Here is a 26236-nt window from a genome sequence, read left to right as displayed (position 1 = left end):
AGCCACAACCTTAGAAAAGTCTCGGATAAATCGTCTATAATAGTTAGCAAAGCCGAGGAACCTCTGGAGGGCTTTCAGTCCTTGTGGTTGAGGCCATTGCAGAATGGCATGCAGCTTGTCTGGATCCATTTCGAACCCTGTATCGCTAATGACATAACCAAGGAAGGGTACGCGGGAAACTTCAAATACGCATTTCTCCAATTTAGCGTATAAACGGTTTTCACGAAGGCGTGCCAGGACCTTTTTAACGTGTATCCGATGTGAAATAGGGTCCGGCGAGTGGATAAGTATGTCATCAAGGTAGATGACAACGAATTGATGAAGATAATCCCGGAAACAGTCATTAACGAATTCCTGAAATACTGCTGGGGCGTTACAGAGCCCAAATGGCATTACTGTATACTCGTAATGGCCAGAGCGGGTATTAAAAGCTGTCTTCCACTCATCGTTCTGACGGATACGAATGAGGTTGTAAGCACCACGTAAGTCCAATTTAGTGAACACCTTTGATCCCTTCAGGCGGTCGAACAACTCGGTAATGAGTGGCAAGGGGTATGTGTTTTTAATGGTGATTCGATTGAGGCCCCGATAATCTATGCACGGGCGTAGACCGCCATCTTTTTTAGACACAAAAAAGAAGCCTGCACCGGCGGGAGAAGCAGAGCGGCGGATAAAGCCCTTTTGGAGGTTTTCTTGGACATAGGCCTCCATGGCCTCAGTCTCTGCCGGGGATAACGGATACACTCTGCCCCTTGGGGGTACGGTGCCAGGAAGCAGGTCAATAGGGCAATCATAGGGACGGTGAGGAGGCAAGGAGTCGGCCTCTTTCTTATCAAACACGTCAGCATATTCCCGGTATTGCGGAGGCAGGGTGGTGGTATCTAAAGAGGCGATTTTCACTAAGCATGGTTGAGGGAACATGCAGGAGGAGCACCGCCAGGAAGTGATTTCACGGGTAGACCAATCGATGTCAGGGTTATGCAGCTGCAGCCAAGGGTAGCCCAACACTATGGGAGCAGCCGGAGAAGATATTACATGTAGAACCACAGTCTCTTTATGGAGAACCCCTATTTGGAGACGAAGCGGTGTAGTGTCATGGGTCACCGCTGCAGGTAGGAGAGGCCGCCCGTCGATTGCCTCCACAAAAACTGGAGAGGCTTTCTCCTGCAAGGGAATGTTGTGGAGCCTGCAGAAGTCGCGGTCGATAAAGTTTCCGGCGGCCCCAGAGTCAATAAGGGCTGGGGCTAGAATGGTTCTCTCCTGGACAGTGAGAGCAGCAGGCACAAACATACGCGATGTCCGGTCGTGGGGAAAAACAGCAGGAAGGCCTAGAGGAGACTCCCCAATCCTCCTTAGGCCCTGTAGTTTCCCGGCTTCACGGGGCAGGAGCGCACGTAATGACCTTGTTTGCCACAGTACATACAGAGGTCCTGTTGGCGCCGGAGGGTTCTCTCCTCCTCGGAGAGATGTGTGGAGCCGATCTGCATGGGCTCTTCAGGCGGAAGAGAAGCAGAGTCAGAAGCAGCGAGACGTGGCGCAAAACGCACTGGACCCCTTCTTTGGCGATCTCGCTGTACCTGGCGTTCCCGGAGGCGTAGATCAATGTGGCCAATGTAGGCGATGAGTTCTTCCAAGTCCGTGGGCAGGTCTCGGGCTGCTACTTCATCTTTCAGGCGGTCAGTCAGGCCATTAGTGAAGGCAGCAACCAAGGCGTCGTTGTTCCATGCCACTTCTGCAGCCAGGGTACGGAATTCAATGGCATAGTCCGATAAACTGCGTGTACCCTGACGCAATGAGAAGAGACTTGACGAGGCAATATGGCCGCGACCTGGCCTGTCAAACACTTGACGGAAAGTGGTTACAAAGTCATTATAATTGTTGACCACTGGAGAGTTGCGTTCCCAAAGAGGAGTTGCCCAGGCCAGAGCCCTGTCAGTGAGTAGGGCGATGACATACCCCACACGGGCTCTGTCGGAAGGAAACAAGTAGGGAGACATCTCGAAGTGAATGGAGCACTGATTGAGGAATCCACGACAGGTAGCAGGATCTCCTCCATATCTGGGAGGAGGAGGTAAACGGAGGGTATGAAGACCTGGGTCAGCAGGCGGTGGAACAGCAACAGGTGCAGCAGCGGGCACAGGAGGAGGACCACGTGCTGGATCAGTCCTCGCCAGGAGGGTTTGCAAAGCCTGAGCAAACTGGTCCATGCGATGATCCAGACTTTCAATACGGGCTTCACAGGTAGACATCTTCTGGCCAATCTCCGCGGGGTCCATGGTGACCCTTGGTACTGTAATGGTATGATGAGGCAGGACCCCAGATGGCGGAGGTAGCCAGGCCAAACAGGAACCAGAAAGTCAGAGAACCAACCGGGTCAGACAGGTAATCAGGATAAGCCGAATCAGAATCCAGAGACGAGGTCAACAAGCCGAATCAATACCAGACGAGCAGGAATCAGGAGCCGAATCAGGAGACAGGAACGAGGTCAACAAGCCAAGTCAAACCGGAGCAGTAGTCGCAATCAATGCACAAGCAAATAGCAAAATACACCAACCAAGGGTGAACCAGAAGAGGAAGTCCAGGTTTAAATAGGGACAGGTGGAGGTGTGTCTAGCATTAAGGAGGTCACCTGAGGTTATAAGTACACGTTACGTATGTAACGTGTAATATTACTTTTTGGCCACACGGTGGCGCTGTGCTACCTGTTTGCCGCGTGGTCGGCCACGCGGTGAAGACGCCGACCGGGTAGCGGTGGTACTAGCTGCCCGGGAAGCCGGTCGAGGAGGCAGCGTCGCGGGAGCGGCCACGGCGCGGGACCGGAGAGGCAGGTAAGTCCTTACATATATTATAATTGTCTCTAACCATTTCTTTAAGATATTTGATTTTTATACCTAGATACTCCAATGAATCCATGCTCCAGTCAACATTTATATGTGATCTCATTAATTTAGCTTGCTCTTTAGTCTGATTAGCACAGATGATCTGTGTTTTATTAACATTTAATTTATAGTTAGAAAATTTCCCATATTCTTCAATTAAATTCAATACATATTTCATTGATTTATCTGGGTTCAAGAGAGTTAATATAATATCGTCAGCAAAGAGTGTTATCTTATATTCATTTTGCCCAATATTGATCCCCATTATTTCTTTCGAGTTTCTTATTAATTGTGCTAAAGGCTCAATTGACAAAGCATATAATAGAGGTGCCAATGGGCATCCTTGTCGCGTTCCATTATTAATTCTAAAAGATTTTGATGTTATCATTGGACCTACAATTTGAGCAGTTGGATTTTGATATAATGCTAAAATATTATTTTTAAATTTCCCAGATATGCCAAAGGACTCCAAAGTTTCAGATAAGAATTTCCAGTCCACACGATCAAAAGCCTTTTCGGCGTCTAGAGCCAAAAACGCTGTATATGTTGATCTTTTACTAGTTATATCCATCAAATTTATCATTTTGCGGGTATTATCTGCTAAACCTCTACCAATAATAAAACCTGCCTGATCCGAGTGTATTATTTCTGGTAAGTAAATTTTTAGTCTTTCTGCGAGTATCTTTTAATATATTTTGATATCAATATTTATTAATGATATAGGTCTATAATTCGGGACCCTACTTGGGTCTTTATTAGGTTTCGGTATCGGAGTTATGGAAGCCAATATACCTGCTATAATGTTATACCGTGCACGGAACCTTTCAATACATAAAAATCCCTTGAATTAGATAAATTGTAAGGCTGTTGGCAACGTATAAACAGGGCCGGCCTTTGGGGTGTGCGACCTGTGCGACCGCACAGGGCGCCACACTCCAGGGGGCGCAGCCGCGGGGTCCGCCGCCGCCGCAGCGCGGTCCGACGCCCCTGCCGCCGCGGGGTCCGCTGCCGCCAGTATGGGGGCACCCGGCACCCCTCCAGAGACGGACAGTAATGTCCGCCGCTGGAGGAGCAGGCTCGCAAGGGAGCAGTATCGGAGGTCTTTAACAGACCTCCGATACCGCTCCCTTGTGATCCCCGCGGCAACAGCTGCTGTGCGCCGGGGTTTGCTGTCAGATCCCGGCGCACAGCACTGAAGCCGCGCCCACCGGTCTCCGTGCCCTCTGACCCGGAAGAAGAGAAGACAGAAGAACTAAGAAGAAGAGCGAAGAGGAGGCAAAGAAACTGAAAGAGAAAAGGTAGGAAAGCATAGAGTGACAGTGAGAGTGGATTGGTATATATGTGTGGTTTGGTATATATGTGTGGTTTGGGATATGTGTGGATTAGTATATATGTGTGGTTTGGTGTATATGTGTGGATTGGTGTATGTGTGTGGATTGGTGTATGTGTGGATTGGTGTATATGTGTGGATTGGTGTATATGTGTGGATTGGTATATATGTGTGGATTGGTGTATATGTGTGGATTGGTATGCGTGTGGATTGGTGTATATGTGTGGATTGGTATATATGTGTGTGGATTAGTATATATGTGTGGATTGGTATATATGTGTGGATTGGTGTATATGTGTGGATTGGTGTATGTGTGTGGATTGGTGTATATGTGTGGAGTGGATTGGTGTATGTGTGTGGATTGTGTATGTGTGTGGATTGGTGTATGTGTGTGGATTGGTATATATGTGTGGTTTGGGATATGTGTGGATTAGTATATATGTGTGGTTTGGTGTATATGTGTGGATTGGTGTATATGTGTGGATTGGTGTATATGTGTGGATTGGTGTATGTGTGTGGATTAGTATATATGTGTGGATTGGTATATATGTGTGGATTGGTATATATGTGTGGATTGGTGTATGTGTGTGGATTGGTGTATGTGTGTGGATTGGTATATATGTGTGGATTGGTATATATGTGTGGATTGGTGTATATGTGTGGATTGGTATATGTGTGGATTGGTGTATATGTGTGGATTGGTATGTGTGTGTGGATTGGTGTATATATGTGGATTGGTGTATATGTGTGGAGTGGATTGGTGTATATGTGTGGATTGGTGTATATGTGTGGATTGGTGTATATATGTGGATTGGTGTATATGTGTGGAGTGGATTGGTGTATATGTGTGGATTGGTGTATATGTGTGGATTGGTGTATGTGTGTGGAGTGGATTGGTGTATGTGTGTGGATTGGTGTATATGTGTGGATTGGTGTATATGTGTGGATTGGTGTATGTGTGTGGATTGGTGTATATGTGTGGAGTGGATTGGTGTATGTGTGTGGATTGGTATATATGTGTGGATTGGTGTATATGTGTGGATTGGTGCATGTGTGTCGATTGGTGTATGTGTGTGGATTGGTGTATATGCGTGGAGTGGATTGGTGTATATGTGTGGAGTGGATTGGTGTATACGTGTGGATTGGTGTATATGTGTGGATTGGTGTATATGTGTGGAGTGGATTGGTGTATATGTGTGGATTGGTGTATGTGTGTGGATTGGTGTATGTGTGTGGATTGGTGTATGTGTGTGGATTGGTGTATATGTGTGGATTGGTGTATGTGTGTGGATTGGTGTATATGTGTGGATTGGTGTATATGTGTGGAGTGGATTGGTGTATATGTGTGGATTGGTGTATATGTGTGGAGTGGATTGGTGTATATGTGTGGATTGGTGTATGTGTGTGGATTGGTGTATGTGTGTGGATTGGTGTATGTGTGTGGATTGGTGTATGTGTGTGGATTGGTGTATATGTGTGGATTGGTGTATGTGTGTGGATTGGTAAGGGTGTGAGAGTGATGGGTGTTATGCTGTACCATTTCCAATGTATTTTTCATTATATAATTATGCTCTAAAGTACATCATAACTCCCATCACTCTATACTGTTCCATACAGTGGCAGAGCTGGGAGGCAGAGGCCTTGCACCCTCACCGCAGGACTTCTGAAAGGTAAGTGAACTTCAAAGAGGGAGAGGAGAGATAGTTAGGAGGGGGTAGATAGGGGGAATGGAGTGAGACGGGGTACATAGGGCAATCATACTCCTATCATGCCAAGTAGTCTACGAGTACATCCTGGAATCTGCGGGCATGATAAGAATGTGATTGCTGTTAATCATATATATATATATATATATATATATATATATATATATATATATATAAATAGTTATTTAATTGTTTTGTTATGTGTTATGGTGTGTGGGGGGTCATATTCGGTTTCGGCCAGGTAAATGCTGCAGTGGTTTCAGTCCAGAATTCGTTTCGGTGCATCCCTACTACTAAGCCAGACAATGAAGTGGTAGGCCTACACCACATCAATGTTTGGCGTAGTATATAGTGATTGGGGTTTTGTTACAAGTTTTGATTCCTTTCTTTTTTTGGGATGGGGGGGGCGCCAGACGAGTAGTCCGCACAGGGCGCCAGAACACCTAAGGCCGGCTCTGCGTATAAAATATGTGTTATTCATAGCTTTAAAATCAAATTTCTCTACTTACCTAGTGTACTTGCCAGTGATTTCTCCACTTTACTACTTTTGGTTGTATTCATTGTTTCAAGAAGAAACCCAAGTGAGCTTCTTCTGCTATGTGGTCTAAGTTGGCCCTGTGTAATGTGGGCAATGTCTTAAAACTACCTTCATTCATTTGGTTATGCATTATACAGGGCAAGCTCAGCCCTATGCACAGAAGAAGATCACTAGGGATTGCCTTTGAAAACATATAACGATACCAGTAAGTTGAAATGTCCAACCCTTCAGCAGACTCCTTCTTTAGTGAATAGACTCCTTTGTAGTTTGTTTTGACACTGTCATATATATCATAACTTTTCTTGCTATAACTTTATATGCCTCATTATAGTTTTACATATTGATCTCATTCTTCACTGCTTTAGAGTAACGAGGCAACCATTGGGAGACATTCCCACTATAGCTCCAGATTCTGCAGCCCACTGGTGCGCAAACAACAAACGCCATTAGAATTGCATTAAGGATTTCTGTAATATTTCTTTGTTGTGTTAAAACAAATAGCAAAAAGAGAAGCCTGAAATCATTTGGTATCGGAATAAAATGAACTTGGATTAAGCTGCGTTATAAAATAAACACACATGAATGAAAACTTTCTCCCTGCTAGCTGCACTATGAAAAAGAAGTCAAAGGTTACTGGTATCATGGAATGGGTAGCTCAAGAATCTTGCAATCTTTCTACCCCTCCCACTGGTCACCCCGAGTCAAGGCAAATGAACAGACTTAACCTTTCCACTGGAAATCAATATACTACTGACTAAGGCATTTTGACACTTTACATGCAGTCATTTTACTGCCAGTTTTGCTAAATATCTTTGTAATATTTATTTTTTCATGTTTTGCAAACACATGTGCAAATATATGATAATGAGCATACCTAGGAACTCTCCGGGTTTGACCTGGAGATCTCCGGGTGAAGTACCGCTTTACCGGGTCAAGACCCGAATCTTCCGGGTCGGGGGAGCAGGGTCTTGACACGCCCCACTCATTTTCCCTTTAAATGGGGTTGCTTCCTGCTGCTATCAGCGGAAACGCCCCCGGCGTCATCGGGACTGTCCGATGACGTCCGTGGGCCGTCCTGGCCGTGTCCTGAGAGGGAAGGCTTTGGGTAGCCAGAGCTCAGAAGTTCCCAGGTGTGCTTATGAGACACTATTAGGCAGGGGAGGTCCGCCTGCTAGCTGGCCCAGTGTCCTACGTGCTCCTGCATGCAGCAGTCTCTAATATTCTGTTTGCTGCTCCCCAGTGCGGGCCTTTACATTTGGTCCCTGCTTGTGGGTAACCGCAGGTTGGGGCCACTTCTTTGACTTACGGTTCCTCCCTCTGTGCTTCGGACCAAGGTGGGTCCTGATACACTTACACATATGCACTAATGCTAACACAAACTTACACACTCAGGCTATCCCTTAGGCTCCCCTCACCCCTTTACCTTTCTGGAGCCTTTTTACTCAGGTTCATGTCACTGTGCTTTAGCTGACACCGCTGAGTCTCCTCACCTTGGTTCAGAAGTGTTTATTGCACCCTAATTAGTGCTGTGGACCATGACCTTTCACCGCTAAGACATATCTGATTAGAATGCCTGTGTATCTCTGAATATTGTGTCTGACTCGTACTTAAGTAGGCCAAGAGGCAACTCACTATGTGAGATATATGTAATGTACGAATAATACCGCATGCTGGCTAAACACTTTATGTAGAAATAATATTTTCCATTTGTGCTCTTTAATCATATTAAAATGGTCTTGGTCCTAGTAGGTGCCGATCCACAACTGAACCGTAAGCTAAAAGTAGACCCTAGTCTTATGTTTGGATCATTTGTGTAAGGCAGGAGCCCTCTCCCAACAGGTAATAGCCCACCTCTATCCAACCACAGTGGCCTCCCCCACCACTTCACACCTTTTTAGGGTTTGTGGCTATTAGTGATATTTCTTATGTAAATGTGTGCCTTATTTATTGGTATATAATTATAATAAAATATAATTTATTAATTACATTGTTTCTATGCATATTATTGTGACTTTTTAGGGCGTTTTTTTGCATTCCAATCATTCTGAGCTCCTAAAAGAGAGAGAGACACGAGAGGAGGAAAGATGGATTTTCCACTGATGCTTTTCACACGTGCTGATGTCATGGAGAGGATCGCAAAGAGCTCAGTGTTGGTGCAGCGGGCATCGCAGTGGGTAGCGTGGATCCAACACCCTCTTACCAAGCTGTAAGACATAAGCACCCTCGGAAGATTCTTCCACATCTCGCAGGAGTTAACATAATACTTCCTGGTTGCGTTAAGCCACGCCCCATAAAATGACAGACCGCCAGTATGACTTGACGAATCAAAGCAAAGACTTAGCTTCACTGACACCGCCTTTGTTTTCCAAAACGAGTCTTGGGCCGCAGTAGCCCCGCCCAGCTGTGGTGTCTGCGTGCCCTTTGATTAGTTCTGTCACTGCTGTCAGGTTTGCGGGTACGATGGAGGTTTCTCAGCTGCGTTTTGATGGCAGGGTTGTCCTGGTCACCGGGGCTGGGGGAGGTAAGATCGCTGGAGGGGTTTATAGATGATACATCACGACATTGTTTCACTTTTTACGTGTAGAGTTGGTGTCAGGTAACGTGGGTGTACAGGTGTAATGCTATTACATGTACAACTTGGTGTACGTTGTGGGGAAGTCGAGGTGTGTGCGTTTATACTAATAAGTTGTATGTACACACACACACACACACACACACACACACAATGTACATTGTAATTAGAATGCTGTTAATAAGCTGTTAATGCACTCTATAGGTTACATATACTGTATAATGTAGGGATCTTATGTTCACAGTATTCTGCACCATAAGGCATTTCATCCTGGTGCAAAGTACTTGTAGTTTAGGTGTATTCAGTAAACTGAGTCCTGGTGAAATAAAAGATCATAGCGGGTGACCCTTCCAAGGCTGACAGCGCAGTGAATTAAGCACAGGTAGGAGGAAGAGGCTATGGGGGAGCCATGTAATCATGGGGAGATCGGTTCATTAACTATGCATTGTGCAAGGCCAAGTCAACCCTTCTTGTAGGAAAAAAACAGGCTCTCTTCATAAAAAATTTTTTTTAATGGAATATCTTCATAGACATACACTGCTGTGTTAGCTAATCCAAGTTCCAAAGGTTAATTGATCATTAAAAAAACAACAACTTTTTTTCAATTATGTTACCGCTAGAAATGTCCATGAAAACAGCTAAATAAATGTGTGTGTATCTATCTATCTATCTAATGAAAGGAAGAAACGCACAAGCTATGGCGATAGGAATACTTTAATACCCTAGGAATCTGAGATCAGTTACCTTCTTCTCCTAAAGTCACCTACTTCGTGTAACTTACAGTTGTGATTTTGGTCTGAAAGCCCTGTGGCTCCCAGGCAAGTTCCCCTGCCATGTCCCAATTGACTTGTCCAGGATAGATTTTAGGGACCAAAGATTTTTTCATCTGGGGCAGACTAGACCATTCCTAAAACCACTCATATTTTGTTATTTATCGTGCTCAAACTGGTCAATCTTATAACTGTATAACCTGTACAAAAGCTGCATTTACGGGTAAATTAATATTTGATCCAGTTGGCGTTTGGTGACTTAGCTCAATGGCGCGTAAAGAGCAAAGTTTGGTCCAAAAGAATTTTGTTATATTCTTTATCTTTGCAAGTTGAATTGTTAGTCAGCACAATGTTTTTGAGACACCGGATACTCCAAGCAGGTTGGTAAAAGTGGTTTGTAGAAGCACAGGGAAAGTATCTTTATTTCTATAGTAAAAAAAAAAATAGTGTGTATTTCTTAATTTTGAAAATAAATGCACCAACTGCCTCAATAAATTTAAAGCATTTAAACAAATACAAATACTTGTTTGATTTCTAGAGACGCCAGTCAGGCGAAATCAGGTTGGCTCAAAGTAAATAAACTAAGATGAAAATAAGCTGTTATTTACTGTTCTGTAGTTAAATAATTAAACATGAATAATTGTAATTAATGTATTTTTGTCAGGAAAGGGTTTGTGTATATGTTATAACAGGATTTAGAAGATGTCTATAGCAATAATTCTGCTCCTTAAATTTTACCGCCAGAGATAGGTATTTAATGTATGAATAACTTGTCTTATTACTTTTATGTATTAGATTGTCTTAAACATCTTCTTCCTCTTCACCCTTAATGGGTTTGGCCAGTCATGGGCCATTAATTATGGTCATTAAGCCCTGTGATCAATGAGTGTTTTCGGGTTATGAAGGAAAGGAGGATATGCTAGAGACCTGCATTGCTGTACTATTTATTACCATGAGTCTCAACTTTAGTGTTCGGGACAACAGGTCACAATTTAAGGACCCCCTGTCTTGGCTATTATGGTTGGCTAGTCATTGGTTCATTTCATTATCAAAAAAGGCTTTTTTTGTCGAATTGGAAAGTTGCATGACTTTTGAGGTTGCGGCAGATGAAATGCATTCTGATTTAAAGAATCAAAGGGAGATGGACAGCAGAAGACACAGAGAAGACCCCCCCCAAGATAAACTCTGACATGAATAAAGATATAAGGACAACATGGCGGAATTTCATATTCTTTTTATTAATTTCATTAATTTAACGTTATTTTCACTAATTTGTCGCATTTATCACACAAGATGAGCTCATAGGTTGAATGAATGTGTAGTGTTAAACTGATGATTGATTGCCAACCTGCATTGTGTTTGTCCTTTTAAACGCTGGGGTACCCAGTTAAAGTTTTGTCTAAGCAGAAACGTACCTGGGTACAGGATGTTTCGTATGAGCAGCAAGCCATGAAAGAATGGAGGGGTACCGTAGAATGTCTGGGCACCCCGAACCCTGGAATCTGTTGAGGGGCCTCCTCCACTGTTTTGAATCGAAATGGCTATTTCTGGATACATCGCTACACATTTAAATCTGTTCTCACTTGGGTACAATTATATTAATCAATTGTTCACCAAAATAAGCCTGGTGTATCTAGCACATATTTGGTAATAATTACATCAGTCAGTACCGGCATCATGGGGTCCCCCTGCGGTAGTCCAGCATTATACTCCTGCTTCTTGCCGCATTCAAGAGCGGGCCCGGTACCTTCATGAAACCTTGTCAATTTCAGTATTCTACTATTTCTGACAACAAATATTGAAGTATATCTTTAAACCCATATAGCATTGTAATACTAGAATGGGTAGAAAAATAGTTTATTTTTTTATGTTTTATTAGGTCTCGGAAAAGCCTATGCTCTGGCATTTGCAGAAAGAGGAGCCTCCGTGGTTGGTGAGTAAACGACATATTAGACATTGTTTTGAGGTTTACAGTTACTGTAACCTTTGGCTTACAGAGATAAATGGAGCTCTTTTGATTCAAAGTCCGTCACTAATCTAGGCTTTTCGCTTATTTAATTTTTGATCTCAAAGACAAGCACTTTGGTCGTATTTGATAACGTGTTTTATTGAAGGAATGTAGCATATTTAATGAAATCACTGAAATGGTGTTGATGCAGTAATATGACTTAACGCACGAGGGTTCATTTTTATTTAATTTTGCAAGAACTTGATCGCGATTCTGAGCCTTTCCACCACGGATCCACTTTTTTTCAGCATAGCTATCATAAAGTTTTTGTGCGTTTGTGGGTAATTGTTGTATTTTTAAGTGATGTCTTTTATTGAGCCGACAGAAAAAGCTGTAAAGCTTTCAGAAATTAAGAGGTTTTTTTCTTGTTCTAGAAGCACAAATAGATACAATCAGAACTATTAGTTTAGGTCAATGCCATGCATGCAGCATTTAAGATGAAATACACTTTATTTTTAACAGACCCTGGCCTATTGTATCAGTGCAAAACAGCATAAAAAAGGCACATTTGGTGCTTCTATACCAGTGTCTTTTAGAGGACATTCTGACGTGTTGGTGGCTTCTAGAAACGGTGATGGTTTATAGTTTCTGTCCTTTCATGAGCATGACTAGAACTCATAACCATCCACAGCCCATGCAATTTAACCACTTAAATCCTCACATACTGGTTATTTATGTTGTGAAATGTAAAATTAACCTACCTGACATCAACCATGTTAACAGTTAGGCATTGGGTTCCAGATCTGTTCCACAGGATCTACCAGGTTTATAGGCTTGTAAGATATCCCCCCCCCATATCCTGTGTACTGGCACAGGTGGATCAGTCAGTAGGACTTTGTGATGGGGGGGCAGACTGAAATTCTTGTGATGGCTAAAAACTGAGAATTTATGTTTGAGTTGCTTGATGCCCAGAATTAACTCTGCTGTTCTGGATGTGCTAAACTCAACTGTATCCTATATCCTGATTTCTGCACCAATTCTGGCATTGTATAATAGGTCATATAGTGTTGTTTTTTATAAAACAAACAAACAAACACACAAATAACAATTTCTAGATCTCACGAGAAATTGCAGTCTTTAGGCTAGGTTTCCACTTGGTTTTTTTTTTTGCTAAAAACGCCCATAAAAACGCCAATAGCGCCACCTGGCGTTTTTTTAGTGGAAAAACGCAGCAGCCAGATGTTAGCTGTTCTTCAATAGGAAATCGCAAAATGCCATTTCCACTTGGCGTTTTTCTGTCTGGCGTTTTTTCAGTCCTCTTTGGCGTTTTTCTGCTTTTTTGGGCTCTGTGGCAGTTTTTCAAAATCGCAGCATGTTCACACTCTGGCGTTTTTTGCAAGGAAATCATGGCGTTTTTCTCCAATAGAAGTCTATGGGAGAGAAAAAACGCCATGAAAAAGCCATGTGGGTTTATTGTCTTGGCGTTTTTTATGGCGTTTTTTCCACAGTTACAATGCAGAGGATGGACCCAGTATCTGTGTGTCCTACGAGAAATAGGCTGAAAACAAACAGTTTCACACAAAACAAAGCCCTGGACTGGTTCATATTGAATTTTACACCATTTGGAACAAACATGCCATTACAAACAAACATACCCGACGCATCAACTGGATCCTGCGTGCCAAAAGCAACAGCAAACAATTTGCACCATCATTTGGGCCCAATCTTCCCAGAGGAGCAGACATTCGAAATAAAGCATGCCTTACAAACCACAGAAAAGAGACAAAAGGGTCTACCAAGTAAATGACATCAGGAGAGGGCAGATACTTGCCATTTATCCTAATCCCTTTTAGCTGGGTGAAACTTCTAACTTGTAAAGGCTGGAAAAACTGCCTAAGGTCAAAAAAAGCAATTTCCAATGAAAGGCTAAAACACCAGAAAAAACTCCAGAAAAAACGCCAAAACGCAGGTAAATGCAGTGGCAGTTTTCCTGGCGTTTTTCATCAAGAAAAAAACGCCGGACAAAAACCCAAGTGGAAACCTAGCCTAAATGTTTACTTTCTGTGTTTGCCTTATAACTGAACTTGTTAAAACTTCATTTTGTTTATAAATACATATGTATGAGTTTTTTGTTTTATCAATGCTGTTATTACCCAGTCTCCCTCCCTCTACTTCTCCAGTTTCTTCTCACACTGGCTGAACTAATTTCCAACCACCTTAAACTGCTGTGATCTATACCGTATCAGCATCCATCATTCTTCCCAACCCCTATACTGCTGCCCATGTCTCACTTAGATGTTTTATGGTATTGCTTTTGACTTTGACAATGGGAGGTTGATACCCTTGAAAGCTCGTCTTTAAAATGGAATGTTAGTCCCCAAAAAGGTATTATTCAGTATTGCAGTACTCATTTTTTTTCTTTTCAATTTTTATATTTTACAAATGGTGACATCTAGTGGACCAATGGATACTGAGCAATATTTTATATAAATTCAAGCTCCCAAGTGGATATTTTAAGGAACATATACACCGAAATCATAAAAAAAAAACAGTCCAACACTTCATGTTTCTAATTAAAAGATATAACTTTATTAATAATCTTAAAATACTGATGGAAAACAACAAAAGGTTAAAGATTAAAACATCAAAACTAAACCTTAAGGGGCTATCTACCGATCAGAGTAGATTCCCGCGGGGAGGGCTTGATGTTTTGCCTAACAACAAAAACTGCGCTTTGATTAGAAATAAATGAACGCAAGTATGGATGTGAAAAAAAAAAAGTGCCAGATATAGCTTGTCTGATTACACAACAAAAAAAATCACATGGAAGTCTATAAATCAGACAAATCGGTATACGCCTTTCCTTTTAACATCCAATACATACGCGTGTAAAAAAAACAAACAAAACACTTTCTTTAACCCCTTAAGGACCGGGCTTATTTTTTTTTTTTTTTATACCTTTCTGGACCAAGGCTGTCTTAACACTTTTGCGGTGTTTGTGTTTCCCTGTTATTTTCTCCTCTCCCATTTAGTGTACCTGGGGAGGGTGTTTGGTGTCGCTGAATGCCTCGTGACTCCGTTGACCCCCCGGGGATGCCCCTGATGCCGATCTCGCTGTTGCTGAGTGCCTCAACATCCAGGCGTTACAGCAACACCGTTTAAGCGAAGAAAGAGATTGTAAAATTAGCTGTATCAAAATAAATATTGTGCAGGTTGAAGGTTCTAACCATCATTGGTCGTTAAGGGGTTAAACAGAAACTTACAACCTGCACAGTATTTATTTTGATACAGCTAATTTTGATAGTTATACATGGAACATAATCCTTGGGGTTGAACAACTTCAGTTAGTTAGCAAATGTACTAAAATGTGGTTCTTCCCTCTTGCTAAAGTTGCATATGCCATATTGTCCCTAGTATAAGTGCACCCTTATTATTGGGTCATGCTCTCTCACACTCTCCCAGTGTCTCTCTGCAATGAAGAAAGAAGATAGGAGAAAAAAGAGGCAAGAGAAGAAGCGGAGCTGCAGAAAAAGAAGGTGGGTGGGTAGGTTGGGAGACATTAAGAGAAAGAGACTTGGGACCCCTGAGACAGCCCAAGAAAGGTAAAAATGTACTGCTCGCCATCCTAAATATAAACCCCGATTAAAGGCTGCACCCCTAATTTAAAGATTGAAATTGAGGAAACAAAGTGCAGCATTAAGTACTTTCTTTCATCTTGATCAGAGGTTCCCAAACTTATTTTGCTTATCGCCCCCCTTTCAGGAAAAAAATTATGACTCAGCGCTCCCCCTGGAAATCTACCTGGATTGTTCCAGCACCCCCAGAGTGTTATAGTTATAACTTGCATTTTGTTTCCTTTGTTTATATGGAAAATAAAGTAATCACAACGAAATTAACACAACAGATGGAAGGTATGAACAGTTTTTCAAAATGTTCTTATATTTTCTTCTTTCTGTATGCTTCCACGCCCCTCTTATTTTTATTCAACTCCCCCAATTGCACCCGAGGCTAGTAACCCCCCCTCCCGGATCGTTCCAGCGCCCCCAAGAGGGGGGGTGTCGCCCACTTCGAGAAGCACTGATCTACATCAATGGTATTCAGATTTCTTTGATAAGTTAGGCTCAACAGTTTTTCTTCAACCTTGTTATGAAATTATGTAACAAGGAAAAAAACATATGGTACTTGAAATAACGTGTTCCAAAATTCTTTGCCAGGAATTTAAATTATGAAGGGAGATTATTTCTACATAATGTTGGCAATTTTTTTTGTACACAAATAAAATGCTTTCACAAGAAACACTTGTAGGAAATTTATTTGGCTTTATTACAAGTTCTAAAGCAGTGGTGAAAATGCCTTTTTATTTTTTAAAACTAACATGTTGTATTATGCACATGTATGTTTGCACATTACTCAATTGCCACAAAAACCCTTTTTTTTTTTTTCTTTTTCTGATTATATCCCCAGTGTAACCATTGGCTTCAATCATGTGATGTTAATCTGTGAGTTCATCATGTGAAGCACACTAAAGTGCAGGATGTGGATGATCAAAGACAACTAGATGAGACGTTACAAATGTTAATGTCACATAATGAGCACTGAAGTAATGAGTTCAAATAAATCCTATCTCCCCCCAAAAGTTAGCTGTAACAAGATGTGCAATAGAAATCGTTGAATAGCTTCAGAAAAATGTTTAATTTATTCCAGATAGCTGGAGTGATTATGCTTTTACAATATTGTTGTGTTTTTGTTTTTTTTTTTTGTTTTTTTTTTTTTTAATTTCCATGTCTCCAGGAGGACATTTATTTTATAGAATAATTATATTTTATTCATGCTGTTCAAAGGCACCCCTTTCCCATTCCAGGTATAGATATTGGGGACCCCAATTTATTTGACAGCTATGGAATAGTATAACTATGTTGCTTACCATGTAGTGGAGTCAACTTCTACTCTACACAGAAAATTTCAACCTGTGAGAAAAACAGATATATATATATATATATATATATATAATGTGTGTGTGTATGTATAATTAGTGGAGTAGTAACATTTCTCTCTGTCTATTACTGTTTAATCTTACCTGCAAAAACTCTCGGAGGTAGAGTTATTTCAAAGGTGTCAGCGTGAATGACACACATTGACAGCTCAGTGTGCCTTAGGAGATTTTGAAGGAAGACGTTTCTTACTTGTCAGTTTTGCTCCATATTTATATATATTTATTTATATATTTTTGTGTTTATGCGGTTAATCTACCACTCCTATATAAAGAACATTTAAACAATACATAGAATGCATTATTTCCATAGAGTCTGACAAGTTAATCAGATGTTTTACATTTTTTGTAAAATACTGACATACATGTCTGGTGAAAGGTAATGTGTGTTGGTTAGTACGAAACGGTTAAAAAAAAAAAAACAAAAAAGAAAATGCTCAAATGTTTTCATATAAGCATGTCACAATATAACCACCTGGGGGAGCTCTTTAGTCACCGTAGTAACAGCTAACGTGGATCCATTTAGAAACAGCTTTATATTAAGAATGTATTTTTTTTTTTTCAAAATAATTTTCATGTTTTCCAGTCATCCTTTTCTTTAGACGCTTATTTATTCCTTACAGCGTTCCTAAATCCTTTTTTCTCAAGTGACTGATTCCTAATATTTTGTGAAGTTTAATTTTAGAAAGCCAGAAAATGTAGTGTGTAATAAGGATAGGTAGTGAGGGGACGGCAGTGCCAATTTAGAGATATAATGGACTCCGTATGGTTTGCAAGTGAGTTGCTGAATAGTTTCCTTTTGCTTAACTATTTTAATTTCAGAGAAAAACCCATTAAATCTGGTGGACCTTATTTATAAGAAAACTATGATTGAGGAACCATTATTACGGATAGATTATTTATAGTGACTTCACTATCCACTTGATCAGTTACCTGCATTGGTATCTAAGAAGTAGCTCGGTGTTTGATATGCAGCTCAGCATGCAGTGCCACGGTTGGTTCTTATGGCTTTTTTGACCGTCTGCTGTTGATCTATGTGTTATGCTTTATACATTTTGTCTCATTTGACTCATACCTTTAGCATGTAAGGCTGCCATATAACCGCAAGCAACCATACAATACACAAAAGGTTGCCAAATACATGTGGTATAGGCCTCTGCCAACTGCATATACTTATTTTTGTTATTCTGGAAGATCTTGTATAAAAAAAAAAAGTTTCAAATGCTGTTGGCGTCTGGGCCACCTGAATATATTTTGCCTTTTTGTCCTTTAACCTTTCCCGTGTTTGTTACAGACCAGCCATGATGTCTTCTTTCTGCTAGTGTATGTTTTTAAACTGAATTAGTATTTGTACCTAAAGAAAACCTTTTCAGCACCATCAATGCAAACTGACTATAGCCAGGGCCGGCCTTTGGGGTGTGCGACCTGTGCGACCGCACAGGGCGCCACGCTCCAGGGGGCGCCGCCGCCGGGTCCTCCCCCGCCGCCGCCGCCACGGGGTCCTCCGCCGCCACGGGGTCCTCCTCCTCCGCCCCCTCTGCACCTAAATGAAAACGTTGTTTTTTTTGTTGTTGGTTTTTTTAACTTTATTTAACATGGAGGATGTTAAATAAAGTTAAAAAAAACCAACAACAAAAAAAACAACGTTTTCATTTAGGTGCAGAGGGGGCGGCGGAGGAGGAGGACCCCGCGGCAGCGGAGGAGGAGGACCCCGCGGCGGCGGCGGCGGAGGACCCCGTGGCGGCGGCGGAGGACCCCGTGGCGGCGGGAGAGGACCCGGCGGCGGCGCCCCCTGGAGTGTGGCGCCCTGTGCGGTTTGAAGGGGCAGAGGGGGGGGGTAGTTTGAAGGGGCAGAGGGGGGGGTAGTTTGAAGGGGCAGAGGGGGGGTAGTTTGAAGGGGCAGGGGGGGGTAGTTTGAAGGGGCAGGGGGGGGTAGTTTGAAGGGGCAGGGGGGGTAGTTTGAAGGGGCAGAGGGGGGGTAGTTTGAAGGGGCAGAGGGGGGGGGGTAGTTTGAAGGGGCAGAGGGGGGATAGTTTGAAGGGGCAGGGGGGGGGTAGTTTGAAGGGGCAGAGGGGGGGTAGTTTGAAGGGGCAGAGGGGGGGTAGTTTGAAGGGGCAGACGGGGGGTAGTTTGAAGGGGCAGACGGGGGGGTAGTTTGAAGGGGCAGACGGGGGGTATTTTGAAGGGGCAGAGGGGGAGTAGTGAGGGGGGGCACCAGAGGAGTAGTTCGCACAGGGCGCCGGAACACCTAAGGCCGGCTCTGACTATAGCTTTATTTCTGTCATTCCAATTTGTAATGTGATGCAGTACTTGTCATGTCGTGTTTACCCTTTTGTATGGCACGGCAGACATTGATGGCGCTATATGAATAAGTAAATAATAATTTAAGGGAACAAAACTTAATGCAACAGTAACGGGTCTGCGTTAAAATATATCCAACCGAGAGCACAGGTCGTAAAGGAGTTCTGTTCTCCGTTTAAAAGTTGCAGTAGGTGTAATGAACTGAAAGATTCTTGGCAGAATTGTGATATTAAAGTAACTCAATTTGTAATTCCATGTTCATGGCTACATGAACCCTCTTCTATTTTATTCCTAGCTTTGAGCGAAGGGCCGATTGGAACTGCATAATCCAGAAAGTCCTATCCTAGTCTAACGAATTCATCAACATTGGCTATAAATTGTTCCAGGCCATGTGTAAGGGGTTGACTATAGTCAGAATTTAGTGGGTTTTTTTTTGTTTTTACATTTTGTGCCCACATTTTAGGTATGTCCTTGTGCTTTCCAGTTCATATGATCGTATGTATAAAAAAAAAAACAAAAAAAAAAACAACCTTTTTAAAAGGGGGTGTCACAAAGGACAACAACTTTAAATCTGAACAGAGAAGCTTAGTTCCATTTTAAATATGTGCTCCCTGACCTCAGGCAAAACAATTTATTTCACCGCTGACGCGTTGGTGATAGATGTGGAAGTGTGTGTGGCCACATTAATCTGAAACCTTACTGAGAAGCTAAACGAACACTGAACGTTTTATGTAAAAAAAAATAATAAAAAAAAAAATATTACAAGTGTCAAACTGTCTATTAACAGCCTAACACCTAATTAATGTTAATTAAAAACTATGATGGTAATGATAAAATAAACACGGTGTATAGTAATGAGAATTTTTAACAAAGCATCTGACGCTTGATAATTAACTTCTAAAACTCATTATGGATTGATCGCAAAGATGAGCGCTATTTTACATTAGATAGTTTTATAATCTATTTAAATTGTACACCAAGCGACAGCAGAAACAAAGGAAGGGCATAGTGAGCGTGATGGTCTATACATAAAACGGTGTTGGTTCCTTTCTCATTCATTTAGTTTTGGTAGCTAGTCCGTGTCCTGTACTATAGTTACTTGTGGGACGTGATAGTAATGTAGAATATTCAGAAGCCTAATTGTGCATCCTTTGCAGCCACTCTGCTGCTGTTATACAATATATGATATAAATGGCTGAATCCTAAAAGGACCACAGGTATCAGGGATAGTTTGGTACAGATTCAGCCAGTCTTGGGAAGAGGCAAGTTGAAATTAAGTTTGCTCGTCCATGCTTTTTGCCAATGGCATAGTGATTACAGCACAAATGATATCATGAATGCCTTCATCAATTACCTTACCGATGGCATCACTGAAGACAGCATAAATAACACAATCAATTACATCACAAATCAAGTTATCAGTAGCATCATTGGTAACGTCAAAGATCCAGCACCAGTACTTCTGTCAGCATCGCCACACATCACCTGGCAGCACTACCTGGGTACCTATTTAACGCTCTAGTACCTCTTCAGTTCAATCCAGAGCACTGAGAGTGTGCCAGTGATATAAATGCACATCAACCCATGCACCCACTCCTTGTTTTTTTAATGCATCTCATCATCCAGTATTCACCCAAATTCTACATATTATTATGTAAAATGACAGACTTGATAGTCCTCTGTCATATTAATGCTTCGGAAGTGCAGCAGCCAGCAGACATGCCAGAATTAAATGTTATATCACGTAATTTAACTTTCAATGTAATTGATGTCCGTTTTAATGTCATTGATGATGTCATGTCTGATATCATTAGCAAAAGAACATGGAGGAGCAAACTTAATTTCGAAGAACTTTATCTTGTATTTACTATCTTTTACTTATGGAAGAAATTACGTTTGTCATTAATAGAAGTTTTTTGCCTTTTAATTTCTTTTTATTTTTTTTCATACTATTATGAATATAACGTACCGTATTTGCTCGATTATAAGACGACACCCCAAAATCTGAAAATTTATGAAAAAAAGAAAAAGCCTGAATATAATACGACCCTATAGGAAAAAAGTTTTACCAGTAAATGTTAATTCATGTAAACTATGTGAACAATTGTTTGTTAATAAAAGCTATGATTGAGAAAAATATTTTGTTTTTATTTGCTTTTTTCAACCTGCCCCCCCAGTTATGCACATCTGCCCCCAGGCTTGCCACTCTGCCCCAAAAATGCCTTATACTATCTAAATGCCACTGTGCCCCATGATATGCCTTTTGACCCCCTATGTGCCACTCTGCCTCCAGAATTGCCTTATACCAGAGTGGCATATAGGGGGTTAAAAGGCATATTATGGGGCAGAGTGGCATATAGGGAGGTATAAGGCATTTCAGGAGGCAGAGTGGCGTATAGAGGGTTAAAAGGCATTTCAGGAGGCAGAGTGGCATTAAGGGGGTTAAAAGGCATTTCACAGAGCACTCTGCCTCCAGAAATGCATTATGCCCCCCCATTTAACACTTCCTCCCCCTCCCTCCTCCAAACTTACCGGTGCTTCTGAGTCCCTGGTGCTTAGTCCGGGCAGTGTGTAGAGCTCTACGCGCTTGAGCAGAAGTTGTCTACGTGAATCGCGTAGAGCTCTACACGCTGACCGGACTAAGCACCGGGGACTCAGAAGCACCGGTAAATTGGGGAGGACATAACACAGGAGGATCCAGGTCCCCTGCATCTGAGTCCCCGGTGCTTAGTCCGGGCAGTGTGTAGAGCTCTATGCGAATCGCGTAGAGCTCTACACGCTGCCCGGACTAAGCACCGGGGACTCAGAAGCACCGGTAAGTTGGGGGGGGCATAACACAGGAGGATCCAGGTCCCCTGCATCGCTGCTCTGGAAAAAAACTTGTCTTATAATCGGGCAAATACGGTATATAAGGTTTCCCATCAGTCAGCTCCTCACCTGCGCTATTTAGTCACCTGATCTGCTGTTTCCAGCCTCAATCTGCCCTTTCAACTTCCTCAGCCCCCCAACTGCCTTCATCAGACCTCGCCCCAAAACTGACCAGGTCATGACCAGTGACATGACGTTCCTTACCAACAGCAAAAGAACCAAGGTTAATGATTTGACTACTAAGAGCAGGTAAGGGGCTGATGTCATTGAAGGTGGGTCAATGGAGTGAGGTAGAGGGGCTGAGGCAGCTGGCCCACTAGGTCAGCTCTGCTTGACGGATTCGGGTGAGTCAGCCTGGGAGCTCCTGAACCTTGATAAATGCGTCATATAATTGAATGTGTAATTTCTCTTCATGTTTATGTTCATTTATTTGATTTTTTTCTAGATAGGAATAGCTCAAACCTTTCACCGAAATCTCTGTATGAGAATGACGGTCAGAAGACACACATTGTATAGAACGGACAATGACAATAACACTGTTGTAAAGGGTGGGAATCCTGAATGAGGGAGGAACAGATGGAAGCAAACGAACGGCCTTTTACTAATTCATGAATCTGTTCTTGTTGTATTGTTTATTTATTAGCTGACGACATATTCATGGAACTGTCCAATGGTTTTGGCTACATTAACAATAAAATAAGGATGTTCGCAAACGCTGCTACACTATGTTTTGGTCTCTGCTCCCAAGAGAACACACTCTAAATACGATCCATTGTTACAATTCTGTCCTTTCCAAAATCAAGAGCTTGGATTTTTCCGTAGACTTTGTTGACATTAATATGTCACATAAGGTTAAGATGACCTTGAATCTTGCTTTATTGGTTTCAAATTGCATATGTAACTTTCCAGTTTTTAGTGTCGCTTTAATCTCTTGTGCATCAATTTTGTGTCTGCACACTTAATGGATGTTTTTCCATAGCATGGCACGAACCTTTGAAATAAATTGTTAGACTTCTAAAGTCCAGTGACTGTTTTTACACTGCACAAAAGTCATTATTTACATATATTTGACATACCCAAAGTAACAGTTATGGGAGGTTATGCATTTAGAGAGCTCTTGGTGCAAAGAGGTAAGTAATGCTATTGCCAAAGGCGTGTTATCTGTTTTTAACCCCTTAAGGACAATGGGCGGTCCCTAAACCCATTGGAAACAATGCATTTTGAGCCCGTACATGTACGGGCTTTGTCATTAAGGGGTTAATATATTTATTGTTAGATGTATTTCTAAAACATAACATGTCTCTCAAAACCCACTTCTTCAGAGAAACTGCACCATCTTAGTTGCTAGAACTTCCCTGTCACTGATCCAAATACCACACTACGTCTCGCCTTTCTCTGTTCCTTATGTTTGTCCTCACCCCGTTCCTTCAAGATTAAATATTAATTTGAATATTAATTTAGGTAAAAAAGCCTGAATGTAAGACTACCCTATATTAAAAAAAAGTTTTACTGGTAAATATTCACATGTAAACTATTTTTTTATATTTAATAAAAATGATTGAGAAAAATTAATTTCTTGTTTTTTCCTTTTGCCAACCTGCCACCTTGGTTATGCACGTCTGACCTCAGTTATGCAAAACCACCGCTGGCTTGCCGCTCTGCCTTATATGCCTTATACCCCCTATATGCTACTCTGCCCCCAGACTTACCAATGCATCCCCTTTATGCCACTCTGTCTCCAGAAATGCCTTATACCCCTATATGCCACTCTGGCACATAGGGGGTTAAAAGACATAGCATGTGACAGAGTGGCATACTGGGGGTTAAAAGGCATATCATGCAGCACTCTGCCTCCAGAAAAGCCTTATGCCACCCATACAACACTCATTTTTGTGTACCCAGCTTTTTTCGGTGCTCCCATTAGTTCTACTTTACTTATTCCGACGTGTTAATCTACACAATAGTCAACAAACCCATAACAAAGCACTTCGATTTTTTTTTAAAACTGCATTTCTGCTTCCTGAACTAGAAGATTTATAATGGCACAAGTGTCCTATTATCACTGAACATAAATCCAGTTCTAATATGTAACAAGCCACTAAGTGACACATTTCTTGTTGCGTATTCTCCAAGTGGACCAAAAATAAACCCACTGCTTGAAAGTGTTCAAATTAAAATAATTTTGTGACCTATTTCATGAAGGGCGTTGCGTTAAAGAAAACAAAAACTTGGCAAATTGCATATATATTATATATTTTTTTTGTTTTCTATATATATATATTGTAGGGGACAGCTCACGCATGGGGCGGCAATGACAGTTTCACACAGGTTTCCAACGTAAAAGCGTGTTTATTTAGACGTTGTAGTCACAGAGCACCTCGTAAACAAAACAAACTATAAGCCTGTCCGGCTCTAACTAAACAGCAGGATACCTCTCTAGCAGCCTAAGGTCTGACGCAAAGCAAAGTAACCAGTTTTGCATGGGGTAAAGCTTCATACCTGGTGGGCTGCAGCGCTGGCTGTAGCTGCTCCTTCATTCAGTTTCTCCCTCACTCTGCAAACCTAACAGCCCTCTCTTTTAAGGCTTCCTCCCCAGTAACGAGCTTAGGAAGCCTCACCTGAGAGCACCTGGGTTTGCTACCATGCCTGGCTGAGGTAACCAGGTGAGATATATATCCCATCAACCACTCTCCCATACACTTTACCACAATATATATATATATATATATATATATATATTTAATTATGGAGTTTACTATAGAGAAGATTGTATATAGTACGGGTTGCATCCTAAAACCCAGGTAACCACATGAACTTCTCGTTAATTTTGCCATCTAACAGGTGTTAAAAATCCATATAGCCGTTTTTCCCTGTATTGGAGGATTGTGGAGGGGGAAAGAAGATCTGTTTTAAAAACATCATTTCAGCTATTGATTTTTGCCTGGTGCGTTCTATCATTTAAATGAGTTCTGTAGCATAGGCAACATTTTGAATATGTCATATTTCAAAGCTGCAAAGAGAAATGTCTTCCTCTTTCTCTGGATAATAACACCGGTGTCATATACGCCTGTATAAGCGTGTGCAGTTAGATGGATGTGTGCACAGTGGAGGTCAAAATCCCTTTAGCATTTTAGCAGTTCCATTCTGCAAATGTAATCCCTTTCACAGTTTATCAAGCAAAGCACCTTTACTATTGTAGACGGACAGCCAGGGTGGAGATTTATCGTCACTTGAGTTTTTTTTATTTTTTTTAAAATATTTCTTTTTCTATTACGTCTAATACTTTTGGATTATTAACTATACATGCCGCCCTGTGTCTTCTCTCTCCACAGCTGTCACTGCCTATTACTTTCTATTACGAAAAACGTACCTGATTTTTAGTAGACATACGACATGTGGCAATGCATTTGTATTGGAAATTGCTAGACAGTAACTTCTTTTAGACATAATATCTATGTGCCAGAACACTTCTCAATGAAATCTAAAGGCTTGAAAATCAAACAATGTTTAATATTTTACAAGGTTACCGTTCCTCCTGTCCTAGCAGTTTGTTAAAGCAAGAAATCAAAGGTGCTGTCCCACTCCTTACCATGTTAAGCAAATGCATCTAAGCAGATCTGTATTTTTATTCTATCTTCAGAAGGTTTAATTACATAAGGACAATGAGTTTAAAAAAGCTTTATCGGTTTCTATGGCATCAGCCTATAATTATCTGCTTTTTTTGTCACTTGACAATTAAATGTTTTTAATTACTGTAAAAGAAAAGAACCTGGTGACAGCACTCAACATTAGTTCTATTCCCCAGATAGCTGCCCATGGTAGGACCTGTCTGGCTTTAGAATGGTACCAAGCAGGGGAGTCTCTAGGAGAGGGTGCCCATAATCTAAACTTCATAGTATGCATTTACCCCAGAGTCTCCATTCAGGGCGAAGGGTTGGCTCATGAGATCCTGGATCTCCCTCTACCCAGCTACAAATGAATACAGAGTTCCAGGTTATGACACCATATCTTGGCGCTCAGTACCAGTGGTTTACGTAGGGGTTCCACACTGTGTGCCACTAACCATGTGACCACGCTCTGTTCCTGCCCCACGGCAGTCCAAAATTGTTCACAAAGGGCTGGTTCATGTCACCAGCAGCAAAGAAAATCTACAAGGGGAGGAGGGAAAATGGATAATTGTTTGTGGGCATGCATATTTATGTAAAAACATATATAGGTGACCGCGCCCCTCACACCAAGTGAGTATAAATAATGCAAATAATACCAATTCAATGTAGCTTCAAGGAAATGGTGGATGTGTATATATATATAAGACTTGGGCGCCAACCAACTCT

The 26236-nt window shown here is 41.6% G+C and overlaps 1 protein-coding gene across 1 annotated transcript in view; it reads left to right on the top strand.

The window, feature by feature from the left end:
• Positions 1 to 8835: 8835 nt before the first annotated feature.
• HSD17B4 (hydroxysteroid 17-beta dehydrogenase 4) overlaps positions 8836 to 26236 on the top strand; it is an 85802-nt gene continuing 68401 nt past the window's right edge. The window contains exons 1-2 of the mRNA XM_053474115.1: positions 8836 to 8974; positions 11675 to 11728. Of these exons, the coding sequence (XP_053330090.1) occupies positions 8914 to 8974; positions 11675 to 11728 (115 nt within the window). The 5' untranslated portion in view covers positions 8836 to 8913. The remainder of the gene's footprint in view (positions 8975 to 11674; positions 11729 to 26236) is intronic.

The sequence above is a fragment of the Spea bombifrons genome, chromosome 1, assembly GCF_027358695.1.
Source record: "Spea bombifrons isolate aSpeBom1 chromosome 1, aSpeBom1.2.pri, whole genome shotgun sequence".
Taxonomy (NCBI): Eukaryota; Metazoa; Chordata; class Amphibia; order Anura; family Pelobatidae; genus Spea; species Spea bombifrons.
Note: the sequence above shows the minus strand (reverse complement) of the source record. Positions and strands in the feature narration are given on the sequence as shown.